The 20,638-nt window shown below is 46.2% G+C and overlaps 2 protein-coding genes, 1 long non-coding RNA gene, 1 other non-coding gene and 1 pseudogene across 6 annotated transcripts in view; 3 read left to right on the forward strand and 2 right to left on the reverse strand.

Moving 5' to 3' along the window:
• LOC138815849 (transforming protein RhoA) overlaps positions 1–11,706 on the forward strand; it is a 34,113-nt gene extending 22,407 nt beyond the window's left edge. For all 3 annotated transcript variants that reach the window (XM_070005227.1, XM_070005229.1, XM_070005228.1), the window contains 3 exons: positions 4,639–4,759; positions 8,777–8,907; positions 10,434–11,706. In XM_070005227.1, coding sequence (XP_069861328.1) covers positions 4,639–4,759; positions 8,777–8,907; positions 10,434–10,607 — 426 coding nt within the window. In that variant the 3' untranslated portion in view covers positions 10,608–11,706. The remainder of the gene's footprint in view (positions 1–4,638; positions 4,760–8,776; positions 8,908–10,433) is intronic.
• Positions 1–20,638, reverse strand: part of LOC138815853 (uncharacterized) — a 48,935-nt gene that overhangs the window by 14,682 nt on the left and 13,615 nt on the right. The window lies entirely within an intron of this gene.
• On the forward strand, positions 6,842–6,974 carry LOC138815855 (small nucleolar RNA SNORA31). The gene has a single exon (XR_011368500.1). It is a non-coding gene; the product is annotated as a small nucleolar RNA SNORA31 (small nucleolar RNA).
• Positions 12,811–13,918, forward strand: LOC138815848 (glutathione peroxidase 1-like). Its single transcript, XM_070005226.1, has 2 exons — positions 12,811–13,135; positions 13,347–13,918. Exons 1-2 carry the CDS (start codon positions 12,869–12,871, stop codon positions 13,704–13,706), a joined length of 627 nt encoding a protein of 208 aa, XP_069861327.1. The 5' UTR covers positions 12,811–12,868; the 3' UTR covers positions 13,707–13,918.
• LOC138815852 (acidic leucine-rich nuclear phosphoprotein 32 family member A-like) lies at positions 18,843–20,106 on the reverse strand (annotated as a pseudogene).

Genomic DNA, 20,638 nt, shown 5'->3' on the forward strand with positions numbered 1-20,638 from the left:
AGTTAATTGGAGATAAGCATCTCACAGATTTTCCTGCTTGGCTGGCTTAAAACTGAGATCTTCAGGGGCTGGGAAGGTAGCTCAGCGGTAGAGTGCATGCCTTGCAAGCATGAGGCCCTGGGTTCGATTCCTCAGCACCACATAAACAGAAAAAGCCGGAAGTGGCGCTGTAGCTCCAGTGGTAGAGCACTAGCCTTGAGCTGAAGTGCTGAGGGACAGCGCCCAGACCCAGAGTTCAGGCCCCACGACCGGACCCAAAAACAAAAAACAAAAAAAAAAACTGAGATCTTCAGATCTTAGCCTCTTAAGTAGCTATGATTACTGGAGTGAGCATAAGTAGCTAGGGTTACAATAGTTTAGATTATTTTATAGAAGTGATTGTGATATGATAGAAAGTTTTTGGAAGCAGTGGATATTTTAAGGTTTGTAGTCCATTTTCTCCGAATGGAATGTGGACTATAATGTTTGTTCTCATGTCCTTAGTACCCCCAAAGCACTTTTCTGAACTAAGAGTAGGAAAAATATGTAAATTTTCAGGATCGGCATTACATACTTACCCTCAAGTGGCAAAAACTAAAGGATACAATTGAAAGCCAGCCTGGGCTATAATAGTTAAACCTTGACTCAAAAAAGAGAAAAATGTCAACCCAAAACAACTTTGGTTCCTACCTTGAAGGTGGCCTACTAATGTAGTATTGCCCGTTTAACCTTGGTTCTCAGGCATGGATGCTCACTCCCCTAACCCCTCAACTTTTCCTCTGATTTGCTGGACTCTATCGCTGAGCTATGCCTCCAGCTCTTTAATTGTGCTGGTCATTTTTGAGATACAGTATTTCTCTGCCTATCCATCAGTTGTTTTAGGTTTCAATGCAGGTTGAGATAGATAATGTATCACTTGTATCACTGCATCCAGCTGGCACATATTGGTTAAGAAGAGATCTTATAACCTTTTCTGCCTAGGCTGTCCTTGAATAACATCCCAAGTAAGAAGGATTTTAGGCCTGAACCAACAGTTCATGGCTTGAATGCATGTGTTTCTATAGGCCTGGTAGGAAAGCTGGTTTCTACTCATTCTCCAGGTGTGACAAACTTGGCGGCAATTTGCTGAGCTCTTTGGGACCACTGTCATATAATAGCCTTCTTGTCTAACTTAAAGATTATACAGAGAGCCGGGCACCAGTGGCTCATACTTATAATCCTAGCTACTCAGGAGGCTGAGATTTGAGGATCGTGGTTCAAAGCCAGCCTGGACAGGAAAGTCCATGAGATTCTTATCTCCAATAAACCCACCAGAACATTGGAAGTGGCTCTGTAGCTCAAGTGGTATAGCCCTCACCTTGAGCTGAGGAGCTGAGGGACAGCGCCTAGGCCCAGAGTTCAAGCCCTATGACAGACCCCCCAAAAAAAGCAAGGTTAGGTCGGGTTTTTATAGCTTATTTCTCAAAAGCCTAGTGAAGTTTGTCTTGATATTCTACCCAAAAAGAATGCTTCTCAGTTGCTGAAAGTCTAACAACCATCTGGAAAGGTCTTTTCCATCTGTAGTAGTACATTTTGGGGACCAGCAGCAATACCTCTTGTCTTTTTTTAAAAAAAATTTATTGTTATTCATAACAATATTCATAAACAATGCCTCTAAAGAGGATTTGCTCTTTTGCCTTCTTTGAAGTATTTTCTATGCCTAGGTCCATAGGACATTTAGGGACATTGACTTAAAATCTGGAGGAAAGCCAGGCACTGGTAGCTCATGCCTATAATCCTACCTAGCTACTCAGACACTGGTGGCTCATGCCATAATCCTAACTACTCAGCAGGCTGACATTGGAGAGTCTAGATATGGAGCCAGCCCAGACAGAAAAGTGCAGAAGACTTTTTATCTCTAACCAGAGAAATGTCAGACAAGAATCATGGTGCAATTGTAGAGTGTCAAGCTGTAGGCAAATGCCAACCAAGAGCCACCAGGCCCTGAGTTTAAGCCACAATAATAGCACCAAAACAAGACACATACCCTCCAAAAAAAAAAGCCTTGAAGTATTGCTGTGATTATCTTCCTTATGCTACTCATCTTGAATGTGACTAGCAAGAGAAGGGAGTCCTTCATTCAGCAGGAGGAGGCCCCTGAAATACAGGCCCTTAAACTGGAAATAGATTGAGCTACCTACCTCAAAGCATCTCCGGAGCCATGAACGTGGGAAAAGGCACTGGACAGTGTTTACTAGTAGACCCTAGAAAGCTATCTAAGATGATAGGTGATTATGGTCCAGGAGCAGGCCTACTCAAAACATGGTCCCCGTCTGCCCTGAGACAGACCTAGCCCTCTGGAAGCATGTATCAGGATATGTCCTGCTGAAGAGAGTAGAAGGTTGGATATTTTTTATTTACTGATGAACACAGAGAAGGGGTTAGAACAGTGGGGTTTGGTCAGGAGTGAAAAAAACTCCACTATTTTGAGATAAGACAGGGTGTAAAGGTAGAGTACCAGCATTGTAGTTAAGTATAATATAGACTGAAGTGATGATGAATCCCATGTCAGAGATGGGTTGAAGAGAATATCAGTCATAAACTTGAAAGATAAAATCTTTAAACACTGAAATCTGTGCTGTGAAAGGCCTTGAAGAGCATTGGAAAGCGGCCTCTTGAGTCATGATGGGCTTCTGAGCGGAGAGTATTAAACATCCAGTTTAGTTGCAAGAGTCAGTGATCCATCTGCTGGGAGTGTCAGACTATGTGAAAGAGGACATCTTTGATTTAGAACTCAGACGTTAATCTAAGCTCCTGCAACAGAAGAGAACAGATTCCCAGGCATGAAAGGACTCCTCCACTAAGATATGTAATTTATTCAGCCATTTCAACTTCTTTTTTTCTTTTTTTTTGTCAGTCGTGGGGCTTGAACTCTGGGCCTGGGCGCTGTCCCTGGGCTCTTCAGCTCAAGGCAAGCGCTCTACCTCTTAAGGCACAGCGACACTTCCAGTTTTCCAGTGGTTTATTGGAGATAAGAGTCTCACGGAGTTTCCTGCCCAGGCTGGCTTTGAACCCTGATCCTCAGATCTCAGCCTCCTGAGTAGCTAGGATTACAGGCGTGAACCACCAGTGCCCGGCCATTTCGAGTTTTTCTTTTCTTTTTTATTTTTTTGCTGGTCCCTACCAAACAGCACCACTTCCTGCTTTTTCTGAGTAGTTGACTGGATAAAAGTCTCTTGGACGTTTTCTGCCAGGGCTGGCTTCCAACCTTGATCCTCATATCTCAGCCTCCAAAGGAGCTAGGATTACAGGTGTGAGCCACTGACTCATTTAGACATTTTCTTGAACAATGGATGTGAAGGCACAAGCCTTTTCCAGTTAGCTAAGGCCGTGGTTAACACCTTGTATGGCTTCTTTGTAACCTACCAATTAAAAAAAGTATTAGCCAGTGCCAGTGGCTCACGCTTGTAATCCTAGCTACTCAGGAGGCTGAGATCTGAGGATCACAGTTCATAGCCAGCCCTGGCAAGGAAAGTCCTTGAGTCTCTTATCTCCACTTAACCACCAGAATACCAGAAGTCGTGCTGTGGCTGAAATGGGAAATAGTAGAGCGCTCCCCTTGAGCTGAACAGTTGAGGGATGGCACGCAGGCCCAGATTTCAAGCTCCATGACTGACAAAAAAAAAAAAAAAGGAAAAGAAAAGGTGTTGCCAGTTTCCACATTGGGGGAAAAGGATTCAGCAAATTAAAGAAGTGTCTGAAGGGAGAAAACATATTAAGACAAGGTATCAGGTACCAGGTTTACACCTATAATTCTATTACTCAGGAAGCTGTGATATGAGGGTTCAACGCCAACTCAGGCAAACAAATTAATGAGACTCTTATACAAAAAAGCCTTGAAGTGGAAATGTGGCTTAAGTGGTAGAGCAGCAGTTGTGAAAGAAAATCCACAAAGTCAGGTGCTGGTGGCACAGGCCTATAAACCTAGCTACTTAGGAAGCTGAGATCTAGGATCATGGTTCAAAGCCAGCCAGAACATGAGATTCTTTTTCTCTAAATAACCAACAACAACAAAACAAAAACTGGAAGTGGAGCTGTAGCTTGAGAGGTAGAATGTGTTAGCCTTGAGCAAAAAAGCTCAGGGACAGTGTCTAAATTGAGAGTTGTAGGCTGGGAGTTCAAGCTGCAATACTGGCATAAGAAAAGAAGAAAAAAAACGTTCCTCAGGCTGGAGGTGTAGCTCAGTGGTGGAATACTTACTACTGTAGTATACGCAAGGCTCTGGGTTCAGTCCTCAGAACTGATTGTTTTTATTTTCAATTTTTTTTTGCCAATACCTGGGCTTTGACCCTGGTTTCAGTTCATTTAGGATTGCTCATGGCTGATGTTCTACCACTTGAGCCACACCTCTAACCCAAATTTTTGCTGTTCAGTAGAAATGGTGTCCTGCAGATTTTTCTGCCCAGATTGACTTCAGGCTTTGATTATCCAGGTATCGGCCTCCTTGATTAGTTAGGATTTTAAGTTTTTATTGTAAAGGTGATGTATAGAGGGGTTACAGTTACGTACATTTCTTTTTGAAAGAAAGTGGACAGTACTATTTGAATGTTCTTATAGTATTATGTTTGCTAAAGAATGCAGATTAACCTTGTACTTCTATGGTTATTTTTTCCATCACAGGTAGAATTGGCTTTGTGGGACACAGCTGGGCAGGAAGATTATGATCGCCTGAGACCCCTCTCCTACCCAGACACTGATGTTATACTGATGTGTTTCTCCATTGACAGCCCTGATAGTTTAGGTGAGTTGGCCCTGCAACCTAATACTTGTCACTGCCTGTTTTACATGGTCCCCAGGTAGTTTCTCAGTCCTTTCTGGACATAAATGGTTGAAAAGCAACCATGAGCTTTCAGAGAGGGAATCCAGAGTCCTGGAGTCTTGGGATAGTGGAATGGGGAATAAGGGTCCTTTTTGCAGCCTATGTCTCCCAAACTCATTGCAGTTATGGTAGTTAATGGTACTAGAGTTTGAATTTGGTGCCTTGCACTTGTTAGCCAGGTACTCTACCACTTGCCCCGCACACCTAGCCTTTTTAAAAAATTTTTGACTAGGGGTATTTGCATTTATGGTCAGGATCATCCTTGGACCATGATCCTATTTACATTTCCCATATAACTGGGTTGACAACAGTGCCGCTTTGCCCAGTTTTTTATTGATTAAAATGGGATCTCACACTTTTTGCCAGGGCTGGCCTTGAATCCCAGTCCTCCCAGTCTTTGCTTTCAAGAAGCTGGGAATGTGTGGCTCTGTGGTAGAGTGCTTGCATGAAGCCCTGGGTTTGATTCCTCAGTACCACATTCACAGAAAAAGCCAGAAGTGGCACTATGATTTCAAGTGGTAGAGCATTAGCCTTGAGTACAGAGAGGCCCAGGTACAGTGCCCAGGTCCTGAGTTGAAGCCCCAGGATTGGAGGCAAAAAAGAAAAAAATAAAAGCTAGAGTTACAAGTATTTTTGTGTAATCAGTTTGGTTTGATTTGGAAATGGAGTCTTGCTATAAATCGCTACATGTACATTATGCTGAAGACGCTGAGATGTCTTACTTGATGCTATAGCACTCAGTTATGACAGGACAGTAAATAGACCAAGAATATTGTCATCATTAACGCAACCTTTTAGGGCCTGTTAGTGATTGGGTCTTGTGCTGGATAGTTAAGGTTAAAGCCTCAGTATTCTTTTCATGGTTGTCATGTGTGTGTTTGTGTGTTTTCGAGCCAGTATTGGGGCATCAAGTCAGGGCCTTACATTTAGCTTTTTCACCCAAGGCTAGCACTCTACCACTTGAGCCATTGCTCTACTTCCAGATTTTTGGTGGTTAATTAGAAATGAGTCTTGTGGACTTCTCTCTACCTGGGTTGGCTTCAAACTGCCATCCTTAGATCTCAGCCTCCTGTTACAGGATTACAGGTGTAAGACACTGGCGCCCAGCTTCTCCTGTCCCCATTTTAGTGATGGTATTGGCTTCACTCCAGAATGTTGAACAATTTGCCTCAGGATCATGAAGCTCAAGGAATCAGGCTAAGATTGAGCCAGGACTAAAAATGAGAGCAAGAATGCGTTGCCATTAGTTCATTCATGTCATTCTCAGCAGCTGTGATTTGGTTTGCGAGTTAATCTACCTTTCCTTCAGAGCTTACTGGACAGCCCTAGAGGCTCTTTTTAGGTCATAGGGAAAATGGAACTATTTGACATTTTAGACACAAACATGAAGAATTTCATCTAAACCCTATGGGAATGAAGAGGGCTCCGTGACCTTGCTCTGATCATCCAGGATGTAGTCCTCTAGGGATAAAATACTTTCAAGCAAATCATTTTTCTGTAGTCTCACTTTTTTCTTTCAAGAACTTGTCTCTTGCCAGGTACTAGTGGCTCATGCCTGCTCAGGAGGCTAAGATCCTGAAGATTGTGGTTCTAGGCCAGCCTAGGGAGGAAAGTGTATGAGATTCTTCAGTTAACTACCAAAAAGCCAGAAGCAGAGCTGTGGCTCAAGTGGTAGAGCACTTGTCTTGAGCAAAAAAAGCTAAGGGACAGTATAGTATAGGCTCTGAGTTCAAACCCCTGTACTGGCACATAGACCAGAACTTGACTGGAGGTGTGGCTCAAGTGGTAGACCACCTGCTTAAAAGGCCTGAGTCCTTGAGTTCAATTCCCAGTATCATCCATTTCCAAAAAAGAAAAAGAAAAAAAGCTGGGGTTGGAGGTATAGAACTAATAATGTCACTCTACAGCTGGACTTGGTTTTGATTTTACCTGGCTGGATAGTATGCCATGGTCTGGGTCTGGATCTGGGTGTCAGATTAGAAAATGAGTCCAAAAATGGAATGTATGCATCTATTTGACAGCCCTAGGGCAGTTACTGTCTGCTGCTAAGGTTTCCAGTACAGATGCAAGAAAAAGTGTCCTCGCGCTTTCTGTCTGCATGATTGTGGCAGCCAAGATTGAGTAGAGGACTACAGGGGGAAGATACAGAAAATGTTTCCAATCTGGGAATAACCTTTTACCCAGCAAAGAGCCTTTATTTTACTTTTTTTTTTTGGCCAATCCTGGAGCTTGAACTTAAGGCCTGGGCTGACCCTGAGCTTCCCTATTATGCTCAAGGCTAGTGCTCTACCACTTGAGCCACAGCGCCACTTTCCAGCCTTTTCTGATTATGTGGTTCTGAGGAATTGAACCCAGGGTTTCATGCATGCTAGGCAGGCCCTCTACCATTAAGCCACATTCCTAGCCAAAGAGCCTACTTTTTAAAGGACAACCTAAAATTTGGTTTATAGACTAGTAGTTGGTAGATAAATGGTCAACCTTCACCTGATTGATTATGAGGTTAAAATTTAAAAGTAATTAAAACCAAGCCAGGCATCTGTGGCTCACGCCTATAATCCTAGTTACTAGGAAGGCTAAGTTGTAATGATCAAGCTTCAGGAAAGTCCATGAGATCTTTTTTTGGGGGGTGGGGGAGAAGGGGAGGGGGCTTGAACTCAGGGGGCCTGGGCACTCTACCACTTGAGCCACAGTGGCTTTTTCTGTGTATGTGGTACTGAGAAATCGAACCCAGAATTTCATGCATGCTAAGCAAGCACTCTGCCACTAAGCTACATTCCCAGTCCACCATTAGATTCTTATCTACAATTAACCAGCAAAAAGTTGGAGGTGGAAGTATGGCTTAAATAGTTGAGTATCAGCTTTGAATAAAAAAAGCTAAGAAAATGCTGGGCATTGGTGGCTCATGCCTGTAATCCTAGCTATGCTCAAGGAAGCTGAGATCTGAAGATTGCAGTTCAAAGTCAGCCCAGACGTTAAAGTCCCCTTGAGGCTCTTAATCTCCAATTAACCACTCAAAACAGGAAGTGGCACTGCGGTTCCAAGTGGTAGAGCACTAGTCTCGAGCAAAAGAGCTCAGGGACAGTGCCCAGGCCCTGAATTCAAGCCCCATTACCCACAATAAAAAAATTTAAAAGGTTAAAAAAAAAATTCAGTCCTGAAACTAAAGCTAAGTGGCACTGAAAGTTAAATTCTACATCATGATTACAACCTTTCCAAGTTTAGTATGGTACAGTGTTGGCAAAATACTGCCTCTCTTTGGTTTTTTTTTTCCCTGCCAGTACCAGGGTTTGAATTCAGGGCCTCAGCCTTGCTCACTTTTGATCTACTGCTTTGAGCCAGCCTCCCGCCTTGCTTTTTGCTAGATACTTTGGAGATAGGAGTGGTGAGGATCTTTTTGGCCTGGGCTGACTTGGCGCCTTAATTCTTGAATTTCAACTTTCTGATTAGCTAGGATTATGAGTGTAAGCCACTAGCACCCAGCTTCATTCTTGAGTCATTTGTAATGGCTCAAGGTTTTGTGGGCCCATGGACAAGATAGGAGGAGAACATGTGGAATCCAAGCCTGCTATGGTACTGGAATTGAGACCCTTTCTGTAATTTCTGGTCTGAATCATCTGCCAACAATGACAGGCATAGCATTTGGGGCAGGCAGTCCTATTGTGATACCATCTTGTGTTTAAATCCTTTGGTCTTATAGAGCCCTAACTTGGGCTTTACTTCCAAAGGAGCAGAGCAATACTCTTGGACTGATAGACGCTGGGAATTTTCAGTGTTTATGGTAGACTTAGTCTTTTTCTATGGTTTTGAAACTAACTGGTTTCTATTAAATGGTCCAACATCTAAAGCAGCAAAGGAGTTGTCTTTGCAATTTAATGGAGAACTTTGGAGTCCTCAAGATGAAATTTTAATATACCCCAAATCTGTGCATATTTCTTTCAGAAAACATCCCAGAAAAATGGACTCCAGAAGTTAAGCATTTCTGTCCCAACGTGCCCATTATCCTGGTTGGAAACAAGAAGGATCTTCGGAATGATGAGCACACAAGGCGGGAGTTAGCTAAGATGAAACAGGCATGGTTTGGGAGAAAGATGGGAATGGGATGGGGAGTGCAGAGAATCTGTTTTCCTAATAGTATTTTTGAACTTGAGCACCAGCAAAACCAATCATGACCAGGTTGTTTTAGAGGCCCAGAAATCTTGTCTGCCTGGCCCTTGTTTACTGGGACCTGTACAGAAGGAACCTTAAGATTCCTTAGTCCTGTGAAATGGGCTCTGAGATTCCCAAAGAATTGACTTAAGTCTAGGAGGGAACCATCTTAGTGACACCAGATGTATGCAGGAGTTTTATCACATTCTCGATTTCCAGTTATTACCTGGGTATATAAGAGGCTGAGGTAGCAACTGAAGGATCAGGAAATCCTAAAGGTAAGGAAATTCAAATGGGAAGCCCTAGTGTTGCTGGGCACTGGTGGCTCACGCCTATAATCCTAGCTGCTCAGGAGGGCTGTGCACATGCTTCAAAGCCAGCCCAGGCAAGAAAGTCTGTTGAGATTCTTCTCTCCACTTAACCATCAGAAAATCGGAAGTGGCACTGTGGCTCAAGTGGTAAAGCCTTGAGCAGAAGAGCTGAGGGACAACGCTCAGGCCCAGAGTTTAAGCCCTAATGTCTTTGTAATAAGTAATGATGGAGGTAGATCTTAGCCTCTTTCAGAAGCCAGGTGGTCTAATGGCAGACCTTCCCATGGCAGGGAGAATGCAGAGGGCTTCAACCTGAGAAACTCAAGATCCACTGGCTTTTCTTTTATTAAGGGCAAGCTCTTATGTTTCCATCTGTGGGCAGATGTCCTTTGTAAAACTAATACTAGAAGACCTAAGAGCTTGTTTAGGATTATCTCCTTAAAATATTTATCATCCAGGGCAAGCCGGGTGCGGGTGCTCATGCTTATCATCCTAGCTACTCAGAAGGCTGAGATCTGAGGATCACGGTTCAAAGCCAGCCCGGGCAGGGAAGTCCTTGAGACTCTTCAATAAACCACTAGAAAACCAGAAGTGGCACTGTGGCTCAAGCAACAGAGTGCTCACCTTGAGCGGAAGAGCGCAGGAATAGTGCCCAAGCCCAGAGTTCAAGCCCTACCACTGACCCAGAAAAAAAAAATCATCCAGGGCTGCTTGGAGCTCCCCACCCACTTTGTTGTTGGGGTATGGGTATTAAGGGCTTGGAACTTGGGAGGGTCCTGAGCACCGTCCCTTAGCTTTTATCCTAAAGGCTGGTGCACTTCCACTTGAGCCATAGCTTCACTGCTGGTTTGGGGGTAGTTAATTGGAGATAAAAGAGTCATTAAGCAGGGTGCATTTGGCTCATGTCTGTAATTCTAGATAATCTGGAGACTTTGGATCTGAGAATCTCAGTTCAAAGCTAGCCTGGTCAGAAATGTATGTGAGATTTTGGATCAACTAAACCATTGGTTAGAATAACCAGGTGGAGGCTGGGGAGTAGAGCGGTGGTGCAAGAGAATTGCTGGAGGTGGCTAACTGAATTTAAATACGGTGCCCCTAAGGGAGGCTTTTAGCTGAAAGGACTTTTTTCTCTCCACCAGGAGCCAGTTAAACCTGAAGAGGGCAGAGATATGGCCAACAGGATTGGCGCTTTTGGGTACATGGAGTGTTCAGCAAAGACCAAAGACGGAGTGAGAGAGGTTTTTGAAATGGCCACAAGAGCCGCTCTGCAAGCCAGACGTGGGAAGAAAAAATCTGGGTGCCTTGTCTTGTGAAACCTTGCTGCGAGCACAACCCTCACGCGGTTAATTTCGAAGTGCTGTTTATTAATCTTAGTGTATGATTACTGGCCTTTTTCATTTATCTATAATTTACCTAAGATTACAAATCAGAAGTCATCTTGCTACCAGTATTTAGAAGCCAACCATGATTATTAATGATGTCCAACCCGTCTGACCTGCCAGGGTCCTTCTGACACTGCTCTGACAGCCCTCTCTGCACTCCACCTGACACACCAGGCGCTAATTCAAGGAATTTCTTCTTGCTTCTTTCTAGAAAGAGAAATGGTAACTTTTGTGAATTAGGCTGTAACTACTTTATAACTAACATGTCCTGCCTATCATCTCTCAGCTGCAAGGAACTCTGGTGAGTCGCCACTATCAGAGCTTCTACTCCTTCATAGATTTTCAATGGCCCAGCTCTGGGTGGACATCTAGTTTTGTTTTGTTTTTTTTTTTGAAAATGTACTCAGCCAGAAAGGCAAGTCCTTGGCAGCTGTGGCAGAGTTACAGTTCTGTGGTTTCATGTTAGTTACCTTATAGTTACTGTGTAATTAGTGCCACTTAATGTATGTTACCAAAAATAAATATATCTACCCCAGACTAGATGTAGTATTTTTTGTATAATTCGATTTCCTAATACTGATACTTGCCATTCCCACAAAAAAAATGTTTTTTTAAGAAAACAAAAAAAATACGAGTGTATCCAGAAATAAAGTCAGATGGAAAAATTCATTTTTAAAGTTCCCGTTTTGTCAATTTCTCTGATAAAATATGGCCATTTCACTGAAAACAGCCCCCCCCCCCCCCTCATATCCCAGTACCCTGTTTGGGAGCTGGGCTAATCATATAGGAATTTGGTTTCACGCCTGAGGCAAATAAGACACTTGGCATAGCCTTTTTCACCTGGACTGCAGGGTCTGGCTCTAATTCACAGTGCTCCTTTCTTACTGTATCCAGGTTCCCTCCCACAGGAACCACCAGTTCTCATGAGAGACACTGGGGTTTCTCTTCTCTCCAGCTGACTAAACTTTTTTTCTGTACCAGTTAATTTTTCCAAGTAATAGAATAAAGGCAGTTTTCTAAACTTCCTGTATCCTGGTGTGTGTTTTGCTTTTCTCCAGGGGCTGGGGACCAGAGGGCGGAAGGAAGGACTCAGCCCAGCTGACCTAGTTCACCTTGGAGAAAAGGGTGTAGAAAGTACCAGCTTTGTCGTGGGTTGGCCCCCACCCCACCCTTTCACTGATCCAGCACTAACCTGGCTCCTTCAAGAATATAGGAAACGGTCCTGTGTCTCAAGTTCAGATTGGAAGTGGGTAGGAATCTGGTCAGAAGGCTCCACCCTGGAAAGCTGGAGCAGGACCTCTGAGCCTGTGCTGTTACTAAAAAAACAAAACTGTAGAAAGGTGTGCTTCCCTGGGGTCAGTAAAAAAATCGGGTAAGGCCTAGCAGCCCATACTTGTAATCTAGCTACTCGAGAGGCTGAGATCTGAGAATTGCCGTTTGAAGCTAGCCCAGGCAGAAAAGTCCCTGTGAGACTCTTCTCTCCAATTCCGCACTCAAAGGCCGGAAGTGGTGCTGTGGCTTAAAAGTGATCAAATGCTGTTCTTGAGGAAAAGAGCTCAAGCCCCGTGAGCGGCAAAAGGCCCAGAAGCCTGATTTAGAGTCCTTAATGCCCGGGCTATGGCACCCTTCCTAATAACCACATGCAAAGGGAGCACCTTGGTAGCCCCTTAAGCCTAGGACTCTGGCTGGTGGCAGCCTGCAGCCTGCGGGTAGCCCTGCCCGGAGCCGGCTGTTTGCGAGCTGCTTCCGGCTGTTGCCTTGGCCAACGGCTGTTCTCCTAGGCCTGGTGAAGGGGGGGGGCGTCCGCACCCTAATTAGGAAACTTTGGAGCAAATCGGAGCCCTCCGGCCCCGGGGCCTTCCGGTGGGGTAACGCAGGTAGCTGCCACTGGAACCGCCCTGGGTTTCCTGGGCCTGACCGGACTCGTTCTCGGCCCCACCCGGTGTGGGTTAGGCTGAAGTTCCGCCCGACGCGCCCTCCCTCCCATCCTCCCGCCTCCCCGGGCTGGGGGAGGGGTGGGCGGGGCCGGATGAGGCGGGGCCCTGGGGAGGGGCGGGCCGCGCGCAGCGGGCTGGCAGGCCGGAAAGGTGCCGTGGTCACGTGACCTCCCCGCCGACCAGTTAAAAGGAGGCGCCTCCCCGCCCGCCGCCCGCCGGTAGTTCTCCCGCCCGGCTTTGCAGACTCGGGTCACCATGTGTGCTGCCCAGACCCCGACCGCCACGGCGGCCGTGGCCGCCGCCGTCCCGTCCACCGTGTACGACTTCTCGGCGCGCCCGCTGTCGGGCGGGGAGCCCCTGTGCCTGGGCTCCCTGCGGGGCAAGGTGCTGCTCATCGAGAACGTGGCGTCGCTCTGAGGCACCACGGTCCGGGACTACACCCAGATGAACGAGCTGCAGCGGCGGCTCGGGCCCCGCGGCCTGGTCGTCCTGGGGTTCCCGTGCAACCAGTTTGGACATCAGGTGTGTGGGGCGGGGGGCGCCGGCCCGCTTCCCTCCCGACGCGCCTAGCGGCTTGGAATTCTGGCCCGCCTTGGGGATTGTGCAAAGAAGGAAATACCCTGGTGACTCATAGGAAGGGGGGGGACCCTTTGTTTGTGGTTATAAGGTCCCCCCCTCCACGCGCGGCCCCCAGGCCCTAGCTGACCTCCCTCTCCTTCTCTCCCTCCTGCAGGAGAACTCTGAGAACGAAGAGATTCTAAATATCCTCAAGTACGTCCGGCCGGGTGGCGGGTTCGAGCCCAACTTCACACTCTTCGAGAAGTGCGAGGTGAATGGTGCCAAGGCGCACCCACTCTTCGCCTTCCTGCGGGGGGCCCTGCCGGCGCCCAGCGACGACCCGATAGGGTTCATAACGGACCCCAAGTTAGTCATCTGGTCGCCCGTGAGCCGCAACGACGTCGCCTGGAACTTTGAGAAGTTCCTGGTGGGGCCAGACGGGGTGCCGGTGCGGCGGTACAGCCGCCGCTTTCCCACCATCGATATAGAGGGTGACATCGAAGCTCTGCTGAGCAAGGGTCCCAGCTGTGCCTAAAGCAGCCCTCCTGTCCCCGCACGCTGGGCCGGACTCGGCTGCCCACTTTGGGGATTCCATCCATGAAGGCGTTTCCTCTAAACTGCATGGAAGAACGCTTGATTTCTAGGAGAATCCCCTGAGGTGGGCGCGCTGGTCCTGCCCATTCCCTCTGCCTTTCTGCCCAGATCCAGGCAGTTTTTCTGATTAATAAAGTGCTTCGTATCAGACAACTGCGTTTATTCTGTTTTCTGTGCCAGGTAATGTCTTTTTTTTTTTTAAACCTCTATAATTATCACATCAGGAATTTAATCCAAGTTCTGAATTACATCACTTTTGTATATATCTAGTGGGATCTCTTGTATATATCTTTGTGGGATTTCTGCCCCTTATCCTTCACTTTCTCCTTCTAGGACATATTAATAGAGGGAGACAAGGACAGACCAATGGTCTAATCCCAAGACTAGCTCTTGCCTCTGTAAGAATTTGCTGGACTCTTGAGATGATTGTTGCAAAATAAGTAACATGGGCCGGCCCCTGCTTATATTTAGGTCCTCAAGCATTAAGCCCACCCAAACAAGTCCACCTTACACTGTCACAGTTTGGTGCAATGAGTTTCCGATACTGCTACCTAGTGCTTTTATCTGTTGCTGCCACTCATGTATAGCCTGTACTGACTTATAGGCAACTGCATATTCAAGCCTACGCTAGGGTTTATCTTAGAATCCTGCTGTTGCTATGGTCCTGTCCCTTTCATCTGTTGATCCTGTGGCCAATAATCGTTTCAAGACAGACCTAGTGCCATCTTCTATCACACAGAAGAGACCTGGGTGCAGCACCTGGGTGTAGCTTTTGCTTGGGAAGATAAGGTTGGCAAAATTCCTCAGTCCTAGTTGTGGACCAGAGACCTGGGATCCAACGTTAGTGCCCAAGTTGGTATCTCCCAAGTCCTTCCTATGTCTGAACTCGTATCACTGGGTGAAATCCCCAGGCCCAGACTTAGCTTTATTGGCAAAGCAACAAAGGAGCAAGTTTAGGGGAAGGTGGTTACGTTCAGGCCCTGAATTCAAGACCCAGGACTGACAAAAAATAAAAAAAAAAGGCTGGAAGTGAGGCTATGGCTCATGTTAGAGGGCTAGTCTTGAGGGAAAAAAAAGCTCAGGTACAGAAAAAAGTTCAGGAGCAAAATTATGGGTTGAAGTTATCAGTTTGGCCAACTGGACAGCAGCCTCTAGAAAAGATCAGATTACCTAAGGAGATTGGCCTAAGGCCTTACAGATTCACAAACCTGGGTCAGGTGGCAGAAAAAGGCATCTGGAGAAGGATAAGGATGTACACAAGGCACTAAGGAAAAGGCTGTTTCATAAAGAATGTCTAGTTAGGAGCCAGGGATATAACTGACTAGAGCAGTAGCAGCAGCAGCAGTAGTAGTAGTAATAGTAGTAGGCTTGGCTTTTATCTCTAGCACCAATAAAAGAAAAAAGAAAAGAAGAATCAGCTGGGATAAGTGCTTATCTCAGCAAGCAAGCAGAAGATAGCCAGGCAAAAGCTGGGCGGTGGGGATGGCTCATACCTGTAATCTTATTTAGAAGGCTGACATCTGAGAATCAGGACTCAAAGCCAGCGGGAGAAAGTCCAGGAGCCTCTTTATCTCTAATTAACCACCAGAAAATAGAAGTGGAGCTGTGGCTCAAAGTGGTAGAGTGCTAGCCTTGAGCAAAAGAGCTCAGGGATAGCACTAAAGCCCTGAGTTCAAGCCCTACCACCATCAACAAAAAAAAAAAAAAAAAGAGAGGGGCTAGCCAGGTAGCTACATTTCTGGGAGGTAGAAGGTCCTATTCTAAGGACTAAATTACAGTGGCTAGAAATCACCTGGTGCATGTAAGAATTTATATTCCATAGCTACTGAATTGGAAGGTCTGGAGACCTAGGGTCCTCAATGGTATTCCAGCTAGACTGTGAGAAGTCTAGCAATTCTCCTGTTCTGTACAGTGTCAGTACATCCTGAGCTATTCTGTGATTAAGCTACAGACCCAGGACTTCCCAAACTGACTCAGACCTCTTCCCTACAGGCTTTGTAGTGACTCACCCTTTCTCCTCTGGTCCCAGGCCTTTTTTGGGGGGGAGGGGGGAAGAGGGGGCAGGGAGTACAAGTACCAAGGTTTGAATTCAGGGCCTTGAACTCTGATTTTTTTTCTCTGTTCAATCACTGCTGGCACTCTACAACTTGAGCTATACCTCCAGTCTGACATGTTGCTAGTTAATTCGAGATAAAAGTCTCAAAGAATTTTTCTAACAGGGGTCCCTTCCAACAAACCTCCAGGTCTCAGCCTCCTGAGTAGCTAGTATTATAGACATGAGCTACTAGCTCCTGGCTTGGCTTTTTCTTTTTTTCCTTTGATACTGGTCCTAGGGCTTGAAGTCAGGGTCTGGGCACTGTTTCTGAGCTTTTGTACTCAAGGCAACACTCTACCACTTCTGGCTTTTTTGGTAAGTGGAGATAAGAGTCTCACAGACTTCCTGCCTGGGCTGACTTTGAACTGAGATTCTCAGATCTCGGCCTCTGAAGTAACTAGAATTACGGTATGAGCCACTGGTACCCCGCTTGGCTGGTGGTGGTTGTTGTTGATACACCATCTCATTATACAGCTTGGGCTCTCAGGCTGGCCTCAAATTTTCCATCTTCCTTCTGTTCTCCTAAATGCTGAGATTGCACCACACCCTTGACCTTTTTTTCTTTTCCTTCCATTTATGCCTTCAGCTGCCAGGGATGAGAACTTCCTGTGTTCCCAATGTGGTTGACTGTGGATGGGGAAACATTCCTTCTTTTCAGGAACACCCAGCACACAAAGCCAGTTAGGACATCAATAATTTCCCGAGAAGCTGGATACACACACACACACACACACACACACACACACACACACACACACACACACACACACACACACACACACACACACACACACACACACACACACACAATCTGTTTTACCATTCAACCAAGGACTTCTGCTTTGACCTGCACTTACTCCACCACACACACACACACACACACACACACACACAATCTGTTTTACCATTCAACCAAGGGCTTCTGCTTTGACCTGCACTTACTCCACCCCATGAATCAGCAGTTCTAATGAAAAAAAAAAAGGACTAGGAATCACATTCAGCCTGCCCAAGAGCTAGACTGCTGGTAAAATGACTGCTGAGCTGGGAACTTAGTAGTATTTAGGCCATAGACATTCTGGGAAAGGGATGGGGCCCTGCTGTCTGTTACTCAATTAGGTTCAGAAACTTTTTTTGTAGAAGTTCTAAAAGAAATGGTGTGTGTGTGTGTGTGTGTGTGTGTGTGTGTGTGTGTGTGTGTGTGTGTGTGTGTGTGTGTGTGTGTGTGTGTGTGTGTGTGTGTGTGTGTGTGTGTGTGTGTGTGTGTGTGTGTGTGTGTGTTTTACTGGGGATTGGATTGAACCTAGCATTTGTTTTTTAAAACATTAAATCTGATCAAATTGGGTCAGGCACTTATTACCTAATTAAGTCTTTCATCAAAATGACTTCTACATTCTGTCTCAATGTAGCTCCACAAACAACATTTAAAGCCAACTTATTTTCAGAGGAGCATTTCTGACCGGACTAATAAATCTTTTTTTTTTTTTTGTCCTTCATCAGAACTTGGTATCTGATGCTTTTGCTCATTGGCTGATGCTCTCTCATCTGAGCCTTGCCTCCAACCCCATAAATCTCTTTTCTGCGCCAGTGCTGGGGTTTAAGGTCCTGGGGCTTGAATTCAGGGCATGGACATTGTCTCTGAGCTTTTTTTTTTTTTTTTTTTTCTCAAGGCTAGTGGGGTCTTTTTTTGTTGTTTTTGTCAGTAGTGGGGCTTGAACTCGGCTTGGGCGCTGTCCCTCAGCTCTTCAGCTCAAAGCTAGTGTTCTAGCACTTGAGCCACAGTGCCACTTCTGGTTTTCTGGTGATTCATTGGAGATAAAAGTCTCAGACTTTCCTGCCCTGGCTGGCGTTGAACAATGATCCTCAGATCTCAGCCTCTTGAGTAGCTAGGATTTCAGGTGTGAGCCACCAGCACCTGGCTCAAGTGTCTTAACTCTTGAGTCACAGCTCCACTTCTCATTATTTTATTTATTTATTTATTTATTTTTGGTGGTTGTGGGGCCCTGAACTCTGGGCCTGGGTGCTGTCCCTCAGCTCTTCAGCTCAAGGCAAGCACTCTACCACTTGAGCCACAGTGCCACTCTGGCTTTTTCTGCTTATGTGGTGCTGAGGAATTGAACCCAGGGCCTCCTGCATGCAAGGCAAGCACTCTACAATTGAGCCACCTTCCCAGCCCTTCTGGTTATATTTGATATTTAGTTGAAGATAGAGTCTCATGGACAGACTTTCCTGTCCTGGCTGGCTTTGAACAACGATCTTCATATCTCAGCCTCATAAGTAGCTAGGAATAATAGGCCACTGGAGCCCAGTTCAAATTTCTTTCTTGGGCTGGGAAGGTGGCTCAGTGGTAGAGCGCTTGCCTTGCATGCCTGAGGCCCGGGTTCGATTCCTCAGCACCACATAAGCAAAAAGGAAAAAAAAGCCGGAAGTGGCGCTGTGGCTCAAGTGGTAGAGCACTAGCCTTGAGCTGAAGAGCTGAGGGACAGCGCCCAGGCCCAGAGTTCAGGCCCCATGAGCGGACCAAAAAAAAAAATTTTTTTTCTTTCTTTTTTTTTTTCCCCTTCAGTCCTGGGACTTCACTCCAGGCTTTTTCTGCTTATGTGGTACTGAGGAACTGAAACCAGAGCTTCATCCATGCTAGGCAAGCATTCCACCACTAAGCCACATTCCCAGCCCTTCTTTCTTTCTTTTTGTCAGTTGTGGGCCTTGAACTCTGGGCTTACACATTGTCCCTGTGCTCTTCAGCTCAGGTGAGTGCTCTACCGCTTGAGCCACAGCGCCACTCCTGTTTTCTGGTAGTTAAATAGAGATAAGAGTATAACAGAGGTTGCTTTAAACTGCAATCCTCAGATCTCAGCCTCCTGGGTAGCTAGGATTACAGGTGTGAGCCACCAGCGCCTGGCTTATTTAATTTCTTGAGACCACGTCTTGCTACATAGCCCAGTCTGGCCATGAATATTTTTTTTTAAGAATGGCAGTAAAAATAGTATTTTATTCCACCCCCTTCCAACACTCCCCAGCCCCCAGCAGGCTTTTCCCCTCTTGTTCCCACGGCAATGTTACAATCAGAAAAAAGTGTTTGTGGGGGTGGGGGAGGAGGCAGGATCTGGAGTGGGGGAGGGGACATGGGTAACAACAGTCAAATCACAAGAGGAATTTTTCAAAATAGGTTATTCCACTTAGTCGTCTTCCTCACCCTCTTGTTTCTGCTTCTCACCCCTTTCTTCTTCACCGAGATCTTCCTCGTCTTCCTCATCATCGACCTTCCCATCATTATAGCCTTCTTCATCCTCCTCCTTCTCTCCACTCACGTGTCCTCCTCTTCCCCTTCCTCCTCCTTGTCCTCATCTTCCACCACCTGAGTGTCTTCCTGGTATTCCTCCTCCTCCTCCTCCTCCTCCTCCTCACCCAGGCCCTCCAAGTAGCCCTCGGAGTCGAGGACCTCCTTGTCATCCCTGTCATAGCCATCCAGGTATGTGAGCGGCAGGAGGAGCTCAAACATGCTTTCTCTGTAGTCCTTCAGGTTGGTCACTTTGCAGTTGAAAAGGTCTAAGCTTTTAAGGTTCCCTAACTTCTTCAGTGGCTCCATCGTGCGGAGGTCTTTAATTTTTAGATGCGTAAGGTTTGGACACTTTTCTGCCAATACTTTCAGGCCCCCTGTGATTCTGTTATTGCTTAGTTCAAGCTTAAGTTTGTTTAACCTTGGTAAGTTTGCAACGGAGGTGAGGCCTATGTTGATAGCACTCAAGAATCCTAGTTCTGGGCTGGGAAGGTGGCTCAGTGGTAGAGCGCTTGCCTTGCATGCCTGACGCCCTGGGTTCGATTCCCCAGCACCACATAAGCAAAAAGGAAAAAGCCGGAAGTGGCGCTATGGCTCAAGTGGTAGAGTGCTAGCCTTGAGCTGAAGAGCTGAGGGACAACGTGCAGGCCCAGAGTTCAGGCCTCACAACCGGACCCAAAAAAAAAAAAAAAAAGAATCCTAGTTCTTTGAACTCGTCTATGAGGCCCTCGGTTTTGCCTTCGTTCACCCGGCAGCTGTCCAAGACAAGCTCTAAATGAATCTGCTTGTCCATCCCCATCTTCCATGCTTGCTCGTTGCTCTCTCTCTCTCTCTCTCTCTCTCTCTCTCTCTCTCTCTCTGCAGAGGCTCCCGCACCAGCTAAATTCAATCAATAAACCCTGAACCCGTGGCCGGGCCTTTTAGGACTTAGAAGGCTCAACCAGCTCTGCTCGGTCCTCGAACCCCCAGAACCACGGCGCACACGAACCTGATCCTTTTTTTTTTTTTTTTTTTTTTAATGGCTATTCAGGGCCTGGACACTGTCCCTGAGCTTCTTTGCTCCAGGCTAGCACTCTACCACTTGAGCCACGGCGCCACTAACAGCTTTTTCTGTGTATGTGGTACTGAGGAATCAAACCTGCTTCATGCATACTAGGCAAGCACTCTATCACTACACCACATTCCCAGTCCATGGCCTTGAATTTTGGATCTTACTTCTTCTGCCCCTATCACAAACAAGTGGCTCCTTATCACACACACACACACACACACACACACACACACACACACACACACACACACACACATACTGCTAGGATTACAGACTTGTGCTATGATAACTAGTTTAACTTGTTGTTGTTGTGGGGCTTGAACTCAGGGTCTCAGCACTGTCTCTGGAACTCTTTTGCTCAAGGCTACCATTCTACCACTTGTTAACTGGAGTTTCATGGACTTCTTTCCTGCCTGGGCTGCCTTTGAACTGCTATCCTCAGATCTCAGC

This window comes from Dipodomys merriami, unplaced genomic scaffold (assembly GCF_024711535.1).
Source record: "Dipodomys merriami isolate MVZ:Mamm:240054 unplaced genomic scaffold, mDipMer1.0.p SCAF_672, whole genome shotgun sequence".
Taxonomy (NCBI): Eukaryota; Metazoa; Chordata; class Mammalia; order Rodentia; family Heteromyidae; genus Dipodomys; species Dipodomys merriami.